At 47.4% G+C, this 21,511-nt stretch overlaps 1 protein-coding gene across 3 annotated transcripts in view; it reads right to left on the bottom strand.

Annotated features, from left to right (window-relative positions):
• The window catches only part of LOC119978562 (cyclin-dependent kinase 18-like), a 127,505-nt gene that overhangs the window by 47,716 nt on the left and 58,278 nt on the right, over nt 1-21,511 (bottom strand). For 2 of the 3 annotated variants that reach the window (XM_038820294.1, XM_038820295.1), the window contains 4 exons: nt 17,832-17,956; nt 16,116-16,241; nt 10,578-10,634; nt 8,260-8,374 (listed from right to left, as the gene is read on the bottom strand). In XM_038820294.1, the coding sequence (XP_038676222.1) occupies nt 8,260-8,374; nt 10,578-10,634; nt 16,116-16,241; nt 17,832-17,956 (423 nt within the window). The remainder of the gene's footprint in view (nt 1-8,259; nt 8,375-10,577; nt 10,635-16,115; nt 16,242-17,831; nt 17,957-21,511) is intronic. The other variant, XM_038820296.1, reaches the window with a different exon arrangement.

Genomic DNA, 21,511 nt, shown 5'->3' on the forward strand with positions numbered 1-21,511 from the left:
CTCACTATCTAGGTCTCTTTCACAGTCTCTCCAGGCCTCACATTCTCTCTCCTTCCCTCACGCAGGTCCACCATTCCCTCTCCCTGTCTTTCCCACACTCTCTAGTCACTCTCACGCCCACTTTCTCCCATTATCCCATAATAAATACAGGGATAAACAGCAGTCTGCAGGATCTGGTAGCAAAGCAACACCTGACTTTAACCCCAGGATCCCCAGCACAATACAATGGCCTGTTAATGATTGGTCAGCCTCTCCAGGTGACATGTTACCTGACCTCTGGTACGTGCTTTCCGCAAGGCAACCTTTTAGTGTTTAGGTAATCATGCAACTCATGAGAAAACCTTTAATAATTACAATCCATTAACAAGAGTCAATTCAAAATCTGGGAAAAGCATGTTTAATATATCAAAGATATACTGGAGTGTAATCGTTGAAGATTACCTTGACTTGCTGTTTATATGTTATTGAGCCAGGAAAGTCCCGGTGTTGCTCTGCGTTCAGACTATGTCAGCTGATCTGGGCCCAGTAGAGGGAGGGACGATGCAATGAGCTCATGTATTGGAAAGATGAAGACCTTGTCCGATCGGATGTAATGTTACTCGGCTAGTAATCCGCAGGGCCCAGGCTAATGCTCTGGAGACAAGAGTTTGCATCCCACCCGAGCAGTGGATGAATTTAATCTAAATAATTAACAAAAACCTAAACTTATAATTGCGTTGGAAGCAGGTCACTGGGCTGATTCCTGAAAGAAGGGGTCACCTTCTGAGGAATGAGGAAAGGGGAGTGGGGCCTATACTCAGAGGGATTTAGAAGAATGGATTCCGGTGGCGGCCATGGAGTGAGTGGTCGCACATTTGGTGGCTCCCGCTCAAGGTGGATTTTGTTGGTCCTTCCCCAGCTGTAAGGGTTGTTTTTTTTTTAGGGTAGAAAGTGTGTGAGCGCCCGGGGAAGGTAATGCTCCTCTGGTGTATGGATCAGAGAATGAGAGGCGCCACGAGAAAGAGACAGCAGCTGGAGGAGGACAGTTTTCGTGGTGCGACACGCGTGAAGGTGGCGGAGGGCAAGCGGCAGCGCTGCCCGCCCAATGGTCGACAGAGGAGCTGGCGGAGGTTTTGAACCGCAAGTTCCAACAGCAGAGGAAAGGGGCCTCGGAAGATTTGGCGAAGGTGGTGGAGCCGCTCAGAGCTGCGAGTGAGGGAGTGGGGCAGAGGCTGGAGGCCCAGGGCCTTGCATTTCAGAAGGTGGAGGAGGCGGTGGGGGGAGCAAGAAGAGCAGACGGGCTCATTGGAGTTGGGATGGTCTTGGATGGCTGGAAGAGGCTGAGTGAGAAATTGGAGGACCTGGAGGACCTCTCCAGGAGACAGAACCTGAGGAACGTCGGGATGCCCGAGGGAATCGGGGGAGTGGAGGCCACCAAGTATGTGGTGAATATGTTGGAGAAGTTGATGGGGGAGGGGGGCTTTGACCAGGCTTCAAGCTGGATTGGGTGCACAGGGCGTTGAGGAGGAGGCTGCAGGTGGGGAAGCCGCCGAAGGCAATGGTGGTGAGGCCACATCGATTCTTGGATAAAGAAAAGATCCTGAAATGGGCGAGGCAGAGCAGGAAATGCACCTGGGAAGGGAGTAAGCTGCGAGTCCACCAGGACCTGGGTGTGGAGTTGGCGAAGAGGAAGGCCAGGTCCAATTGGATAGAGGCTGCCCTAGAAGGGGATGAAGTTTGGGATTTTGTACCCTGCCCGCTTGTGGGTGACACATCAAACAAGAGTTTTATTTTGACTCACCAGAGGAGGCGATGGACTTTATGAGGGACCATGAACCAGGAAGAGTGAACTTTGGAGAGGAGCTTTGTGTTCATTGGATGGGGTGGGACGTTTGGGGTGGATTTGGATGGGGGAGTGCCGATGGTGATTGGGCCTTTTGTTCTCTTTGTTCGTTGGTGGTTGGGAGGATTTGGGGGGGGGGACTGGAGAGATGAGGGGAAGTCAGAGGCCTTTGGGGGGGGTTAAAATTGTGAAGGTGGGACGTGGTGGGGTGTTGTTGTCGGGGGGGTTGGAGGTTTGTGGTCGTTTAGTGGGTTGATTCTGTATTCTGTGTATATACGTTAAATGTCTTAAGTTAAAAAAAATTTGAAGAAGAAATTTAGAAGAATGAGAGGTGATCTTATTGAAACATATAAAATTCTGAGGGGGTTTGAGAGGGTAGGGTGCTGCCCTTTCTTGGGGCGCGTGGGGAGTCTAGAATGAGAGGTCTCCTGTTCAAGATGGCGATGAGGAGGAATATAATTTCCGGAGGGTGGTTGGTGTTTGTATTCCCTTCCAGAGCGAGCAGTCGAGACAGGGTCACTGGGGCTGGTTTAGCACAGCTGGATTGTAATGCAGAACAAGACCCGGCAACGCAGGTTCAATTCCCGTTCCAGCCTCCCCGAACAGGCACCGGAATGTGGCGACTGGGGGCTTTTCACAGTAACTTCATTGAAGCCGACTTGTGACAAGAAGCGATTATTATTATTAGGTCCAAGGCTGGGTTAGATGGATTTTTGATTCCCGAAGGACAGGCAGGAGAGTGGAGTTCACGCCACAGTCAGTTCTGCCATGATCTTATTGACTGGTGGTGGCTCAGACGCAATCAGCCAAATGGCCAACCCCTGCCCCTTTTTTAAGATTCATTTTTATGGGATGTGGGCTTCGCTGGCCGGGCCATCCCTAATTGCCCTTGAGAAGGCGGTTATGATCTTATTAAAATGAAATGCTAGACTCAGTAATGGTGATCGCAGGTCCACTGGACTGCCACAAAAAGGGGAACTTGTCGTCCTTACCCGGTCTGGCCGAGCTGCGAGTGCTGACCCACAGCAGTGCGGGTGACTGTTAACCTGGAACTAAACAAGCCATTCAGCTGCAGGTGACTTACCGCCACCTTGCTCCAGGGCAATCAGGGATGGGGGAAATAAATTCTCTCCTTGCCGGCAATGCCAACACCCCCCCAAAAAAAGGCTCATCACCACTCAGTGAGCAGGTGGATCCATTCTCAGGATATGGACAGGGGCAGAATTTGTTGCCCATTCCCACACTTCAGAAGGTAGTTAAGAATCGACCGCATCGGTGCGGAACTGGAGACACACACAGGCCGAGCTCCAGAAGAAGAGCAGGTTTAACTTCCCTGAACCAGTTGGCTTTTTCTGACAGTCTTCACGGTCACCTTTACTGATACCAAACGCTCCATATTTTTTTATTTTTAAAAAACTTTTGTTTTATAAACTGAATTCCAATTCCCAGACCCCCGACGGCGGGATTTGAACTCTTGTCCCCTGGATCACGGGTCACATTAACAAAGCCACTGCACAGGCACATCCTGCTCCTGTGTGATCGCTTTGGGTGGAGGCAAAGTTAGACTTGGCTGCGATTCCCTTCATGGTCGAACAGCCATCTCACACAGAAGGAGAGGTTGCCTAGATTGCCTATAATCTAGAGGATTACTAGATTGATGGAATTTTAGATCAGTGTCCAGTCAGGAGAGCAGGAGAGAAATCAACAGAAAATAATTTGGGAGCGTAAACTCTCAGAAAGGAATGAGAAAATGATTGTGAGCCGTGTTTCGAAAACTGGTCATGTATTCAGACCGGATATGTCACAATTTTAGCATCATTAGCCTGGGGTAGCCAAGAGTCTGGTATTAATCCAGTATTATCTCACTCTGCCAGGACACGCTGCATGTTTCCTGCTCTGACACACTTCCACTGCTCTATCAGTACTCACGATGAGCTCCCTGAAATATTTACATCAAACACACAGGTCTGAGTGTTAACCTTCTTTCCTTATACTGTAGCACTTCTTTGCAAATTCACACACACACACACACACACACAAGATTCTATTTGAACTCTGTAAGTGAATGCGTTTGGAGCAAGCTAAACTCTCACAGGGACTTCACACACAAAAACACCCCAGGTTTTCTCCGTCACACATAGACTCGTAGACACTGGCATTTAAAGACACACACCCACAGGTACATGTACATTACAATCACAGTCTCACATACTCACAGACATACACACACTCAGACACACGCACACTCATAGATATACACACACTCATTCACATACAGTCTCACACACTCACAGACATGCACAAAGAGACTTACACACACTCACAGACACACACATGTTGACAGACAGTCTCACACATACACTCACAGACACACGCTGACAGACACACACATTGACAGACATATACACTGACTGCATACACACACTCACAGACAATCTCACACACAGTCATACACACACTCACAGACATATACACACTCTTAGTCTAGCACTATTGCTTCACAGTGCCAGGGTCCCAGGTTCGATTCCCAGCTTGGGTCACTGTCTGTGCGGAGTATGCATATTCTCCCCGTGTCTGCTTGGGTTTCTTCCGGGTGCTCCGGTTTCCTCCCACAAGTCCCAAAAGACATGCTGTGAGGCGAATTGGACATTTTGAATTCTGCCTCAGTGTATCCGAACAGGCGCCTGCGTAAGGGATTTTCACAGTGACTTCATTGCAGTGTTATTGTGAGCCTACTTGTGACAATAATAAAGATTATTACACTGTCAGTCTCACACACACATGCACTGTCAGTCTCACACACTCACAGACATACACACACTCACAGATTTAGACACATTCACAGACTTACACACACTCACAGTCTGACATACACAGTCTCACACACTCACTGACAGTCTCACACACAGAGACAGTCTCACACACACAGACAGTCTCACACACAGACAGTCTCACACACAGAGACAGTCTCACACACACAGTCTCACACACAGACAGTCTCACACACAGAGACAGTCACACACAGAGACAGTCTAACACACAGAGACAGTCTCACACACAGAGACAGTCTCACACACAGACAGTCTCACACACGGAGACAGTCTAACACACAGAGACAGTCACACACACAATTGCACACACACACAATCAGTCTTACACACACTGACAGCCTCACACACGCAACAATAGTCTCACACACACACACAGACAATCTCACACAGTCACAGAGAGTCTCACACACTCGCAGTCTCTCTCACACACTCACAGAGAGTTTCACAGACAGACTCACAGACACACCTGAATTTCCATTCGCATGTCATGAGCACAATCAGGATAATTCCTGGCTCCTCAAACCCGACCTGGGAAAACATGCCCTGGAAGTTCTGATTTTTGATCTGAGGGTGTGGGTGAAAATAGGAGTTGAGGCAGGCAATCCCGGGAAGAAGTTAGAGGCTACTGGGTACAGAGGCGGACTGGGCAGTAGGTCTGCATCTGTGATCCCCATGCCCCACCCACGCCAACTTCAACCCCTCTGGCTCTTTGTAATCCTATGTCAACTTAGTGCCAACCCATGGCAACCCATGTCCCTCCATCCACCATCCTTTGCCCCTATACTTACTATGCCAACTCACCCAGTATTCACCATGGGCAGACCTCAGGGCCCGTGCTACGATTAAGTAAAGTTCAGTGTCTAGTGATAAATTGCACTTCAACATGTCTTGCCCCATCAGCCCCCAGTGAAAAAGACAGAGGCCGGATTCGAGGACAGAGCTCCCGGATCTTTCCTCCGCTGCCATTTTTGCAAAGAGGGAGAGGCTCGCTGCCTGTGCTAAATCAATAGCTACACATTCTCACACTCACTCATACAGCCCGCATTGTTCATCAGCCAAGTTCCAAGTTCCCTAACATTGGGAAGTAGAGAATTCCAAACAAAAACAAAGCCCTGAGTCCACCGGGTTCACCATTTACAATGCTGGCCAGGCCCATGATACATGGTGATGGAGTTGTTGGTTAATCACGTTGATCAATCTCCATCAATGAGTCTCTAACAGCTCCAGACATGAGCTGAGGAAAACCCTCAGTGGTGGAGACCTTTGGGAACCATAGGTCCAAACTCGCTACATTCAACGCAGCACACCCCCGGCAACCTGGGGTGGTTACAATGTGAATTCCCACTCACAATTGGCGGGAAGGTAGAATCCCACCAGCAGGGGGCAGCCTGCGCCGGGGAAGATGTGGCTGGCGGACCAGGGGAATCCCGCCCAATATCTCAACTCACTCAAGTCTGGAGACCAAAATGCTCCTTCGAATGCAATCTAATCGGCATTGGAATGAATAAATCCTACTGCTTTCACCATCTCTCTGCACCAGGGGCTGGTTTAGCATACTGGGCTAAATCGCTGGCTTTGAAAGCAGACCAAGGTAGGCCAGTTCAATTCCCGTAACAGCCTTCCCGAACAGGTGCCGGAATGTGGCGACTAGGGGCTTTTCACAGTAACTTCATTGAAGCCTACTCGTGACAATAAGTGATTTTCATTTCATTTCATAGTTGACCACTTGCTCATTGAAGTACTGTCTCCACAGATTTGTTTTTAATTTATTCCTCCTTTAGCCCCATGAGCCCTATGTCATCCACCCATCCCACGCCCCGCCCCCCACCCTCTCCCCATCTTGCACGAGCTCTTGCTCTCCAATCAACCTACGTTTAGGGTTTTTACCCGAGCAGTTAAATCCCACCATGGCTTTGCCCGATCTTGATTCCGCACTGCCATCTCCTCCAGGTTCTCCATTCCTCTAACTCCAGCCTATCCCACATGTCCTCCACCTTTGCCAGCCGTACCTCATCCTCCCAAAACCTTCCCACCTCTTTCCTCAAGACGCTCCTTAAAGCGGGCTCTAAAATGAATCTTAATAATAATAATAATAATAATCTTTTATTGTCACAAGTAGGCTGACATTAACACTGCTATGAAGTTACTGTGAAAAGCCCCTAGTCGCCACATTCCGGCGCCTATTTGGCTACACTGAGGGAGAATTCAGAATGTCCAATTCATCTAACAAGCACGTCTTTCAGGACTTGTGGGAAGAAACCGGAGCACCCGGATGAAATCCACGCAGACATGGGGAGAACGTGCAGACTCTGCACAGACAGTCTCTCAAGCCGGGAATCGAACCTGGGACCCTGGTGCTGTGAAGCAACAGTGCTAACCATTGTGCTCCTCCTACTTTTTCCCTTGTTTTGGTGTCCATTTTGTCCCTGGTGTCTCCTTGTAATTCTCCTTGGGATGTTTTCCAGTGTTAAATCGGCTTCTAAATGTGAGCTATTATTGTTGCGTGTTAACTATTGATTTATGTGGAGGAGCACTGCCATCTACTGGCGGATAAGAATAATGCCAAATTCACTTCGTACTTGCACACAAAATGAAAGTTAGTCCCACCAAGAGTCACGGAGATCAGGAAAATCCCAGGGCCGATCACTGCTCTGGGCTGATCGATTTGGCTAAACGGCTTCCAGGACCAGAAGGGGAAAAACCAGCTGAGGTCCTCGCTCCTGGCCATGGGCCTATATTCCCAATGGGAAGGGTGTGTTTATTATATATGGCGAGATAAGAGCAGATTTCGACTGAGCTGTGATGCCCTTCCTGGTGCAATAGCCCATTGCCACCCACTGTCCAGATATCACACATCTACCCAGGAGCTGGATGAACCATACTTGAGTCTTGCAGGACAAGACTCCACCAGGGGTAAAGTTTGTTGGATTGCAGTAGTCACTGTTGTGATGTAGAAATCAAGACCGCAGCCAGTTTGTGCACAGCAAGCTCCCACAAACAGCAATGTGAAAGCGGCCCGATCGTCTGCTTTAATGATGCTGACAGCATATTGGGCGGGACAGCAGGGAGAAGTCACCATCTCTCTTCATTAAAACAGTGCCACGGGATCGCTTATCTCGACCCAAGAGAACAGACAGAGCCTTCATTTAGCACCTCATCTGAAGGCCAACACCTCCAACAGTGCAGTACCCCCACTGTACTGCGTTGGGGGTGTCAAGCTGAATTTTCCACTTCAGTGCCTGATGCGGGATTTCAAACCGCGCCCTTTGGGCTCAGAGGCTGTCCACTGAGTCGCAACCTGAAAGTCACTCACCATCCCTACCTGGAAACATATCGGCCGTTCCTTCACTGTCGCTGGGTCAAAATCCTGGAACTCCCTCCCTGCGCCTGCACCGCGGAGACTGCAGTGATTCAAGGCGGCAGCCTCAAGGGCAATTAGGGTCGGACAATAAAAGTTGGCCTTGCCTGCGATGCCGGCATACCGTGATAAAAATTAATAAACGTCACACAATTGAGGGCTGTCGCATGAACTCGGTGCACACACCCTCCCACCTGTGGAGTTGGCGTTACCAAGATGTGGGGCGGCATTCAAGGATCGGACTGTACCTTCTCGTATGGCGGTGCATGGAGCCCCTTCTTCATGTTCCAGGCGGATTTCCTTCAGCGCCACCAGGTTTTCCGTTAATTTGCTTCTGCCTTTAAACACCGTGGCATAGGTTCCCTGAAAGAATAATGTAGATATGCTGAAGAAGATGGACGAATTGCGCTTGTCCTCTTCAGAACAGAGAAGGCTAAGGAGATATTTACCAGAATGGCACCGGGGGAGGTTAGACATGAGAAGAAACTGGATACGTTGGAATTGTTGAGATCAGAGAAGGTTGAGGGGAGTCTTACGAGAGGTGTTTAAATGAATGAAGGGTTTTAATAGACTGTTTAGTAGACCTGTTTCCACAGTCAGGAGAGTTGGTCACCAGAGGATGCAGATTGAAGGTGATTAGTGTAAGAGCTAGAGGGAAGATGAAGAATTTCTTCACACACAGCAGGCCACAATGATCTGGAATGTACTGCCTGAAAGCATGATGGATGGAGATTGAATAATAATCAAAAGTGGAACTGAATAAGTACTTGAAAGGGGAACAAAACTGCAGAGCTATGCGGGGAAGAGCAGGGGGCCAATCGAATAGACCTTCCAAAGAGGCAACAATGTGCCAAACGGTCTCATTCTGTGCTGTGTCATTCTCCGATTCCAGGAGATCCAACCATACTATCCACAAGGCACTCCAACTACTTACAAAGCCTCCCAAACCTGGGACCTCTACCACCTGGAAGGCCAGGGACAGCAGGCGCATGGAAACACCACCACCTGCAAGTTCCCCAGGTCACATCCCAAGGTTGCGGGAAGGTGGGGTGAGGGAACGATAGCCCGATTGTCACAATCCCAAGAAGATGAACAAAACTCCAAGGGATACATCAGATAAATAATGCTTTCATTGATTGGGAGAGTGATCTGTTCGGGCACTTATGTTTTTACAAGTAATTCCTCAAGAGAAGAAGCCTCAAAAGCATTTAATAATAATAATCTTTGTCAGAAGTAGGCTTACATTAACACTGCAATGAAGTTACTGTGAAAAGCCCCTAGTCGCCACATTCCGGCACCTGTTTGGGTACATGGAGGGAGAATTCAGAATGTCCAAATTACCTAACAGCACGGTATTTGGGACTTGTGGGAGGAAACCGGAGCACCCAGAGGAAACTCACGCAGACACAGGGAGAACGTTCAGACTCCGTACAGCTAGTGACCCAAGCCGGGAATCGAACCTGGGACCCTGGCGTGTGAAGCAATAGTGCTAATCTCTGTGCTACCGCGCCGCCCATCATTGACTTTCACAGAATGCTACAGTGCAAAGGAGGCCATTTGGCCCATCCTACATCTGTCAGCTCTTTGATGGAGCTAACCAATTATGCCACTCCACAGCTCTTTCCCCCAAATCCTCTGAACATTTCCCCTTCAAGTATTTATGCAATTCTCTTTTGAAAATCACTGTTGAATCTGCTTCTATCGTTCTTCCAGGCATCTCGGATCACAGCAGCCTGCAATGAAAAACAATGGGCTGCATTATCCTGTCCCCCAGTCACGTGTTTCCCGGTGGCATGCCATCCGGTGGTGGCGAATTCTCTACTCCCGCCGCTCATCAGTGGGATTTCCCATTGAAGCCATCCCAGGCTGCCGGGAAACCGGCGGGCGGGGTGCGCTGTCGGCGGAAAAAGAGAATCGCAACAGTTGGAGAATTCCGGCCAATGTCTGCTAATGTCGTCTCAGACTCTTTGTCAAACATTTTAAATCTGTACGTCCAGACGCCGGTACCAAATAAGTATACAGCACAATGCTAACTATTAATATTAACAATTACACATGTAAAATTGTGGCCCACCAAATTGCTGGAAAATTCATTGTGACACTGGTTTTGAGATTGAGGGTAACGGTCTCCAGGGTTTTCAGAATTCTAAAGAAAATGTTCCAAACCTTTCGTTCTGGCCGTGTGAGAATCTGTACAACTTCACCTAAGCAATTAGGTCCCTATGGCTTCAACTGAACTGCCAATCAAGTCACTACAGTGACTCAAGACTCTTCTATTGGCGGGTGATCATTTGCTTGTGCAGATATGTCCTTTGCAGAGTTAATCCCCAGGAGGACCCACTGCAATATCTGTAGGACTAGGACAATGAGAGTTTGTTGCTGGATGTTAATCACTAAAAGTTTTTCCTGCTTTTAATTCCCACAGATCATTGCAACATACAGCAGAGAAAACCCAGACGTTAACCTAGAAATAAATTTATATTGACCCATTCCTCACACTCTGAGCAGATTTCTCAACCCAAAAATGGAAAGTGAGAGAACGAATTGAGCGATTGGTCAACCTCACCTCTCCCAGCTTGTCCAGTTTAACGTAAGTCTCCAGCTTCCCAAAGCCAATGTCCGACTGCGAAAAAGGAAATACAAGTCAATTCAAAATCGCTTCACAGAACAAAATAACAAAGGCAATTTTCCCGGGGCTGTTAGCCCAAGCCAGGATTCTCGCTGGCCCGTTGAATCGAACATGAGGTTCAAAAACTGGATAGTCACCAGGCGTCAAATCCGTCAACCCTTTGATGTGTTGGAAAACTGTGAAGTTTTTTTTCCGCATTCAATTTTGTTCCCTTTAACTTTTTCAAGCCTCTGAGCTTGCTGAGAATCCTTAAAGCGTTGAACTGCATTGTTTACATTCAATTTTGCGCTCCATTCTCTTTTACAAGCCTCTTAATTGGCAGGTTCAGGCTATTTAAAATGGGGGATTAGCTTTGTTTGCTTTTTGAGCACTTAATGGTCCATTAACTCTGAAGTGCTTCCTCTTTTGAGCAGGTGTTGTTTCTAACTGCAGTTTTTTTTCTTCTGGAGTTTCCTTTGTTCTGAAGTCCTTCCTAGAAAGACCGGGTGTGCTGTTTTAGTTTTGCCCCTGGCACAATGGCAGTGCCAACCTGAAAGTGACAGGTTGCCATGCCAGGGTGCTGAGGGCAGTGTCAGATTGGCGCTGCCAAGGGAAAGGGCCTGAAAGTGGTACGGGGGGTGGGGGGGGGGGGGCGACCTTGCCAGCAATTGGGGGTGAGGGGGGGCTGTAATGTTATTCTGAGACTGGGGCATCCTTTAAAAGTGGCGGCCCGATCTCTGACGGTCTGACCTTGCCGGCTTCTTCGTATCCCACAAAGCAAATCACCCAGGGCTTCAAAACACTTTCTAAGTGTGGGTGAATTGTGATCTGGATCACGCTGATCCACCCGGTGCAAACTGCACCTTGTTTCCCGTTGGAGACCACACTCAAAAATAGTTTGGGAGAGTTCCGCGCAACATCTCACTATCGTGATGTGACGGTCAAACGTTTGAAGTGCGGTCACTGTTGCAACGCAATATGCAGCAGCCGATCTGTGCACAGCAAGCTCCCACAAACAGCAAAGGCCAAGTAATTTTAGTGATGCTGGTTGAGGGATAAGCATGAACTAGTGCACGCTGCCCCCCCCTCCCCCTCACCATTGAGTAGTGCCACGTCACCTTTTGCACACACTTGATATCATCTGCAAGTCAGCACTTCCAACAGTGCAGCACTCTATCAGTGCCAGGTTCGCAGCCTGGGTTATGTGCTTCAGTGTCTGGAGTAGGTCTTGGGCCCACAATCCCCTGGGTTTAGGGTTGAGAATCCGATCCATTGAGCCACACCTGACACCAAGCACCGCGAATGACAGAAAGTAAAGCCGGCGTTAATAACAATGGTGTAGCATTTAATTGTTCAATTATGTTCATCTGGTAATTGTTCTATGATCACTGTGGTTGATTGATTAAGCCGAGGTGTTGACTCAGAGCTAATAGAGTGAACAGATACAGCAGATTGACTGAGAAATTAGCTGGGATTAGCACGGCTTTAGATATTTTGTGACTGCAGAGATATTTTGTAAATAAATCTGTTGGGTGGGGCATGGTGGTGCAGTGGTTAGCACTGCTGCCTCACGGCGCTGAGGACCTGGGTTTGATCCCGGCTCTGGGTCACTGTCCATGTGGAGTTTGCACATTCTCCCCGTGTTTATGTGGGCCTCACCCCCACAACCCAAAAAGATGTGCAGGTTCGGTGGATTGGCTACACAAAATTGCCCCTCATTTGGAAAAAAAGTGAATTGGGTACTTTAAATTTATTTTTTAAAAGCAAATACAACCTGTTGCACACTTAGAAACTATTGTCACCTCCGCATTGCTCGTAGGGGAAAAAATGGGTGAAACCAAACAGGTGGGTCGCTACCCCATTTTGTACTGGCCTGGGAAGACTGGGACTTTCCGTGAGGCAGGGAATATAGTCCTAATGCCCCCAGACAGGGAGTGCACCAGGTCAGCAAGGAGACCAGGCCTTAATGTCACCTTCTCCCAGAGGCACCATTCTCTCTGGTCAAGGGGTGGTTACTATCAAGGCGACCTGTGAATCCATGAACTGTGTAGTAAATGGAAACCACCACTTGGTGGCAGCGTGTACCACTGGCTTGAAAGTTGTGTGAAACAATACCGAGAGGTAGATTTTGACTAAAAGGCTGGGAGCAAATCGACATTCCCAGCTGCAGATTGACGTAGAGGCAACAGTTCTATCCCTGAAAAAAGGAATAATAGAGCCCAGGGAGTTACATAGCAACAGGAGGAGGCCATTCAGCCCCTTTGGCCGATACCAGTATTCAAATACAGATCTGTGGCTGATCTCCATCAATCTACTTTAGTTCTGTAACCCTCAAGCAATAGAATTTTGTCAGTTTCAGTATTAACATTTTCAGTTGACCACCCAGCCTCCGTAGCTTTTCGGGGAAGAAAGTTCCAGGTCTCCAGTATCCATTGGCTGAAGAAGTGTTTCCCGGCATCGCCCTCGAACAGCCTAGTTTTAATATAAGTTTATGACTCCTTGTTGCAAACGTACCCCTGGTAATTGTTTCCCACTTGCTATTCTTCAATAGTTATTATTGTTAAATCTTGTTCACCAATTCCTAGTTTCCATGTTAAGGTAAAGAACTCATGCATTAATAGTTATAGTTACTCAACAAATCTTTGTTGTTACTGGACGAGTTTGAGTCTTCTTCAACGAGATTCAGAGCACCTCACCATCAACAAGGATTGAGTAACACGTGTTATCGACCATGCAGGTAACACAACATGGTACCAAGGAGTGTTGGCCTTAACAACAAAAACAGAAACTAGCTAGATTAGGTTCGACAGACAAGGAAAAGAAAAAAAATTCGGATAGATATTTGACCACGGAAGGCATCACAGCAGTCGGACCTCTCGGGCAAGAAAGAACCGGTAAGTTGGACTCACTTCCAGCTCCAGAGCCCCTCAGAACCTCTGGTAATCTCCAGTATAACTGGAAATTTTTCCTTCAACACTTTAATCTATTTCTGGAAATTAAGGACATAACTGCTGTGCCAGATTCTAAAAAAATAGCCTATAGTTACTCAATAACTATAGTTACTCAATAAATCTTTGTTGTTACTGGACGAGTTCGAGTCTTCTTCAACAAGATTCAGAGGACCTCACCATCAACCAAGGATTGAGTAACACGTGTTATCGACCGCACAGGTAACACAACACTCACGTTTAATACTGGCCAAACACAAACGTGGACCAAGCGTAACGGCACCTCGGGTGAGGGGGGGGAGGGGGATCCTCACAGAGCATTAGAGACCTCTGGGCAGTCAGGGACAGGGCAGGGTGGTATCCTGACACTCCCCCTGGCAACCAGACACCTTGGCATTGCCAGCCCAGCACCCTGGCAGTGCCACCCTGTCATTGCCAGGGTTGCCCCAATGACGCTGTCAGGATTCGGGTCCGGGGGGGGGGGGGGTCTTGCAACGGCCTTGCAATTAGAGGGGAGTGAAGGGGGTTAGGGTTCCTCGGGGCCTTGCAAAGGTTGGGGGTGAGGGGGGTAGATAAAGTGGGAGAGAATGAAAGCGGGGGGGGGGGGGGGGGAGGGGGGGGAGCCTAGGGGGGGAGATCAGGGCAGACAATCAAAATGTCACCCCGACCTGCAAACAGCCGATCCTATTGGCGAAATCAGCTCCTCGTTTTAGGTCCGCTGACAGTCCGCTCATTCTTACAGCCTGCATTCCTCGCTCTGTGTTTTGGCCCAGGACTTTGGCCATGACGCAGATCCCCCCCCCACCACAAAAAATATGACGAACGAGCCCAGAAATTGAAAGTACTGCTCCCGAACTTGGCACTTATTATTTTTGCGGGTGTGGGGTTGAAATGAGGCTAGGCTCCGCGCATACGCATTCTACGGAGGAAGCTGGCCGGTTAAATCATCAGCTGCTTCCACTGAAGTGGGATTTTGGCAGGCCAGGAGCGTGAAACCCAGAATGTGCAGATCAGACCAGGTCTGAACCTGCAGGATTCATTTGGTTAGCCAGGGTCCCTTATGGACTTGGTCCCGGAACACCATCAGGGTGAGGTAAGGTGCCCTTTAATTGAGGTCAGGTGCCCTTTGGAATTGTTAAAAGTAGACATGAAAGTGTACACAACGCTCAAGCTCACTGAAACTGTCAAAACTGTCCAAAACGCACTGCCAAAGGGAGCAGGCAAATGTCAAGGCATTTAAAATAACTGCCCTTTAAATGTTTGAAAATAGTGTCTAGATTATTAAAATAAATGTTTGCTTTGGGTACAGGGTAATGAGTTAGCAAAGAGGGTATGGGGTCATGTGGAGTGGGTACAGGGCATGAGGTGGTATGGGGAGTGTGTGGAGGATGAGAGGGGTGAGGGCTGGAGGGATTTGATTTAACTCCCTCACGCAGTACCTGTGCACAGAGGCAGACATTCTGGCCAGCCTGCCTCTGCACCCGACAACCTCTGTACTTGCTCTTGGAGCAGAGGGCCCAATGTCTAATCCAACCCGCCCCCCCCCCAGAACAGAAATCTCAACATCCAGCCTCTTTTGCCTGGGTTGGATTCATAGAATCCCCACATTACAGGAATAGTCCATTCAGACCATCAAGTCTGCATCGATCGTCCGAAAGAACATTCCACCTAGATCCACTCCCCCCGCCCTATCCCAGTAACTCCATGTAACCTGCACATCTTTGTATTCAGGAAAGATCCCAGTCTGCACCCGACCCAAGAGGCCTTGTTTCATTGGTGTTTGAGTCCCCAATGACAGACTACAGCCTCGGAAGCTTTGCCAGGCATGTGCCCGGGAAATTTTAATCATTTTTTGTTGGAAGGATCCCATAAACCATGTATAAATCCCAGCAATACCTTATTTACGCCTCTAACACCTTAAGCACCTGAATTAGACCGCCCCTTAATCATCTATATCAACGAGCCTAATCGGGACATGGATTAAAAACAGAAAATGCTGGAAGTGATTGGCAGGTCAGGAAGCATCTGTGGGGAAAGTAATAGAGATAAAGTTTCCGATAGAGGGCGGCACAGTGGCGCAGTAATTAGCACTGCTGCCTCACGGTGCTGAGGACCCGGGTTCAATCCGGGCCCTGGGTCTCTGTCTGTTTGGAGTTTGCACATTCTCCCTGTGTCTGCATGGGTTTCACCCTCATAACCTGAAACAAAAAGATATGCACGGTAGGTGAATTGGCCACGCTAAATTGCCCCTTAATTGGGAAACAAAGAATTGGGTACTCTAAATTTATTTTTAACAAGTTTCCGATCAATGACCTTTTGTCGAATGTTGGCTGACCCACTGACTAGTTCCAACATTTTCTGTTTATATTTCAAGTTTCCAGCATCTGACATATCATAGATGTGTCTCTGGTATTTTATCTTTGTCCGAGTTTCTATCTGACGTCCTACTTTCAAAAGTACCATGTATCCCAATGCCTACTCTATGTAACCGGCAGAAACTGTGTGATGAAAGACAGGAGTCTCTGACTGCTCGGAGTGACCAACTCACCAACGAAGCTCGCCGGGATGTCCTGCTCAGCGGCTTGGGAAGGGGTGGGCTGTCCAGCTGCAGCTTCTGTAGGAATTCCTCGGGTAGTCGAATATCCATGGGCAGCGACAGTCTCTTGCTGAAGTCCTGGGGTCAGGGGGATGGGGAAGGGAGGCCGGGGTAGAGGAGGAAGAGAGAACAACTGAGATTCGAGCGGAGCATAAATACGAGCATGACATGGTTGGGCTGAATGGCCCGTTTCTCCTGGATTTTCCATGCATTTTATTCAATTTCACCAGCACTTGGAGCAGCTGAGGCGAATACATAGAATTTACAGTGCAGAAGGAGGCCATTCGACCCATCGAGACTGCACCGGCTCTTGGAAAGAGCACACTACCCATGCCCATACCTCCACCCTATCCCCATAACCCATTAACCCCACACAACACTAAGGGCAATTTTGGACACTAAAGGCAATTTATCATGGCCAATCCACCTAACCTGCACATCTTTGGACTGTGGGAGGAAACCCGAGCACCCGGAGGAAATCCACGCACACACGGGGAGGATGTGCAGACTCCGCACAGACAGTGACCCAAGCCGGAATCGAACCTGGGACCCTGGAGCTGTGAAGCAATTGTCCTATCCACAATGCTACCGTGCTGCCCCCCGGTGGGGAAAGGATCTCCTGAGAGGATGAGGTGGATGGTTTGGGTGATTGGCCTGCTCTGCCCTGTGAGTTCTGTGTAATTCTGTGCCAGTCTCCTGTGGCAATCCAAACCCAAACTTCAAGAATGACTCTCAAAATAGACCTACATTTATATAGCACCTGTAACCTAGTAAATCATCCCAAAGCAATCGACAACAGCATTATCAAACAAAATTTGAGTCATATAGGGAGGTATTAGGTCAAAAGTTTGAGCGAAAAGGTAGGTTTAAACAAGTGGCTTCAATGAGGAAAGACGAAAGCAGTGGTTTAGGGAGAGAATTTCAGGTGTTTATCATAGAATTTACAGTGCAGAAGGAGGCCATTCAGCCCATCGAGTCTGCACCAGCCCTTGGAAAGAGCACACTACCCAAGCCCACGACCCCACCCTATCCCTGTAACCCAGTAATCCCACCTAACCTTTTTGGTCACCAAGGGCAATTTATCATGGCCAATCCACCTAACCTGCACGTCTTTGGACTGTGGGAGGAAACCGGAGCACCCGGAGGAAACCCACGCACACATGGGGAGAATGTGCAGACTCCGCACAGATAGTGACCCAAGCCGGGAATCGAACCTGCGACCCTGGTGCTGTGAAGAAACTGTGCTAACCACTGTGCTACCGTGCTGCCCAATTAGCGTGGGACCCAATTGGAGCCAATGGGGCAGCGATTAACATAGGTGGGATGCTAGAGGCCACAATATGAGGGATGCAGAGCTCTCGGAGCGGGGTGGGGCTGGAGGAGATTACAAAGATAGGGAATGGTAAGATAATGGAGGGGTTTTATAGCGTGGATGTGAATTTTAAAATCAAAGCATTTGTGGATCAGGAATTTAATGTAGGTCAGTGAGCATCGGGGCAATAGGTGAACAGGGCTTGGTGGGAGATAGGGTACGTCAGGAGCGTTTTCGATGAGCTCAGGCTGGTGGAAGCCAGCCAGGAGGCCATTTGGACATTGAAGGCCAGTGACACAACCGTGCCTCCTGCCATTTATTGACACACGGGTCTGAAGTGAGAGACTACATTGTACCTCCATTGAGAACCTGCGCTGTCGGTGATTCCTGTAATGCAGGGGATTTGGAGAATGAGCATCGTCTGGTGTTACCCGGTCCGTGTGCACATTTAAGGTCAGCGGAAGATTCTCATGTGCAATATCTAAGCCAAAGAAAACATTACTCATTAACCAGGACTGAAAATACATTCAAGAGGATTTGCTTTTTAGGATTTATTTATTGCAATTTCCATAGAGACCGATAACTTTTAAAAAGAACTTCCAGTTACTAGCCGAAAGACTTCATGGCACGATTTCCCATTTTAAAACTTTTACTGTAACAAATGACTAAAATATTATCAATTAAGCAGCATTTTCCTGTTGTTGGTAACTTGTACTTTAAACTGCAGAAAATGATGTTCCTTTTTGATACTGTAAAAACCCTCACGATACCTTCAGAGATGATCCAATGATCACCCCGTGTGGAATAAGAGATCATGAAACCAACACTTAAAAACCGGCGTGATCAGTAGTCACGGTTGGGACCTATGTGCTGTATGCCGCGTTGAAGCCTTTTCCTTTGACTAGAAAATAAACCTATGTTTGGATCCGTGTCGCGTCTTTTCGTCCGACGTCACTTCGTCCAACGACACTTCGTCCACGTCTTTTGGTCCAACGTCTTTTTGTCCGCACGTCTTTTGGTCCAACGTCTTTTTGTCCAATTATCCAATTACAAATAAACTCCGTATAAAACCATTTAATTGATAAAATGCAAGTACAAAACAGCAAGTAAATTTAAAAGTTTACTATGAGAATTTAATTGCTAAAATGCAAGTAATTGATAAAATGCAAGTAAAATACAGCAAAAGTTGAAAAATGCAGTTAAAAAATCTAAAAATGCAGTTAAAAAATCTAAAAGTTTACTAATTGCTTAAAATTCCCGAAAGATATCACATCACTTAGAGAATACAGTTGGAAAACGTATTTTAAAATTCTTAAAGTTACTTAAAATTGATGTAAATTGTATGCAACATTCCTCAAGAAATCAATTTTTGCTGTAGAATCATATTCAACGACCAATCTTTTGAGGCGTTCAGTTATTTTCTTATATCGCGTACATGAAGTCGACTGATCTCCCCGAAGAATTTGAGCCTTTTTGCCTATTATGAACCCTTCCTCTTCCTTCAGAGTTTTGATTAACCTCCAGATATTCAAATGAGCTCCACCCGCCGAACGCTTTATCGCAGAATGAAACCCCTCAGAGGCATTATTTGTTCTCGGTAGATCTGCCATGATATCAATCGGATCTGCATTAGGTTGCATAATTTTCAATTGGTCAAAAAATAATTTGTATGTCTGCTTTCTTTTATTCGGCAGTAATGCAAAGATCCGTGGAAAACTGCTTCCTTTAACTTGTACATGAATGCAGAACAGTTGAAACCACTGTTGTGGCACAATCTTGAATGTTCCATCACATGCCCAATGACGATATGATGCTAAATCCTGAAGAGCACTTTCTGATGCGAATACTAGTAAGCGCTGTTGATCCTCGGCGCCCGAATCGTATCTCAGAAACTGTTCGCCATTGTCAAGTTTACAATATTTGTCAGGTATTTCAAAACCATGTCTAGCCGCTGGATTAGCGGGAAATCCAGAATTTTTTTGTCGGCACCTTTGAATAGTCCTTGAGACGACGGGCAACCTAGGGAGTTGAGAGCAGGTATTTTCTGATAGCTGCGTAAACTTGGCCGCTAGTATGCTACGCGAACTTGCTGCTATGTTTTCCACTGCTTCATGCTTTATTTCTGCAACTGCTTTTCTAGCATTTAACGAATCAACATCAGCTGGATGAAGGTGCTCATTAGAAAAATAAATAATTTTCGGCTCATTGTTTTCCGTTACCGTGTGAATCCGAACTGAACACAGCCTTCTTTTCTCACATCTCCAGTATTCTTTTCCTAGGTTTGTACTGCTTGAATGAAAATCGTAGATGTAGTTACTTTCATCAGCTACCTTCCTTTTGCTCTTCGTTGACACACTGAACTTTGCCATTTCGGGATGGGCGAATTAAGAAAGAGAACGATAATATCTATCCTTTAACGAGGCTCGTTAAAGGAAAGAGACCGGTAATAAAAATCCTTTATTACATATTATACCTTGCTGTGTGCATTAGAGAAGATTTCTATTTACAAAATGTCAAGTTACAAAAAGTCTTTGACAAAAAAAATCATCCGACCAAAAAACGTAACAAGTCACAAAAAGTCTTTGACGAAAAAAATCATCGGACAAAAAGACGTAGGACCAAAAGGCGTGCAGACAAAAAGACATTGGACCAAAAGACGTGGACGAAGTGTCGTTGGACGAAATGACGTCGGACGAAAAGACATAGCACCGTTTGGATCACCTTCTCGCGTCTCCTGAAGATTATATATATGGCTATCACCCATTGCACTCTCCACAGAATTATACTACTTTCAGAAAACATCATAGAATTATAGAATTAACAGTGCAGAAGGAGGCCATTCGGCCCATCGAGTCTGCACCAGCTCCTGCAAAGAGCACCCTACCCAAGGTTAACACCTCTACCCTATCCCCATAACCCAGTAACCCCACCCAACACTAAGGGCAATTTTGGACACTAAGGGCAATTTATCATGGCCAATCCACCTAACCTGCACATCTTTGGACTGTGGGAGGAAACCAAAGCACACGGAGGAAACCCACGCACACACGGGGAGGATGTGCAGACTCCGCACAGACAGTGAGGATGTGCAGACTCCGCACAGTGACCCAAGCCGGAATCGAACCTGGCCGACCCAGGAGCTGTTAAGCGATTGTGCTATCCACAATGCTACCCTGCATCCCACAGTTGTTGGCAGCTTCCAATGGGCCAATGGGTTCCTGTATCTCCGCTTCACCGAGTAGTAACTTCGAATGACCATCTCCAGGCACTTTCATCAGAAGTCGGTGCATTTCTTCCACCACCAGCGGTATAGCCTGTACCGATTCTTCTTCTATTCTGGCCATGCTAGGATGTATCTCATGGAATCCTTAGATAGCTACAGGATGCATCTGGCTGTGGTAGCTCACTAAGCCAAGTAGCCTCTTCTCTCTGTTAGCCACACCAAATTGCTGCCTGCCTGTGCTATTCATTAAGTTGTAGGGAAGCCTGTGACCTGATCTCAAAAATGACTTCCTCTACCCTCGTCCCCATGGCAACGTGAACACATTAACTTTGCAATACAATAGTGAGTGCACTTCCGAAAAGCACTTTGTCGGCTGCAGTGTGCTTTGGGACGTCCCGAGATTGGGTAAGATGCTGTAAAGAAAATGCCAGTCTTTCTTTAAGTGAATTTGTGGTGCGTGCCCAAAAGTAATTTCCATTTGAACAGTAAGTTACAGGTAATAACACCATGCACTGCAGGTTGGGGGTACAAGGCACCACACCAAGAGGGTATCTGGGGAAATCGGGGCCATACTGAATTTAATATGAGCTATATATATATATTTATATTTATACATACATTTATATACATGTGTATACACACACATACATAGTATGTATATGTATATAATGGTGGTTAGCATAAATGCTTCACAGCTCCAGGGTCCCAGGTTCGATTCCCGGCTGGGTCACTGTCTGTGCGGAGTCTGCACATCCTCCCCGTGCTTGAGTGGGTTTCCTCCGGGTGCTCCGGTTTCCTCCCACAGTCCAAATA

The sequence above is a fragment of the Scyliorhinus canicula genome, chromosome 15, assembly GCF_902713615.1.
Source record: "Scyliorhinus canicula chromosome 15, sScyCan1.1, whole genome shotgun sequence".
NCBI classification, from domain to species: domain Eukaryota; kingdom Metazoa; phylum Chordata; class Chondrichthyes; order Carcharhiniformes; family Scyliorhinidae; genus Scyliorhinus; species Scyliorhinus canicula.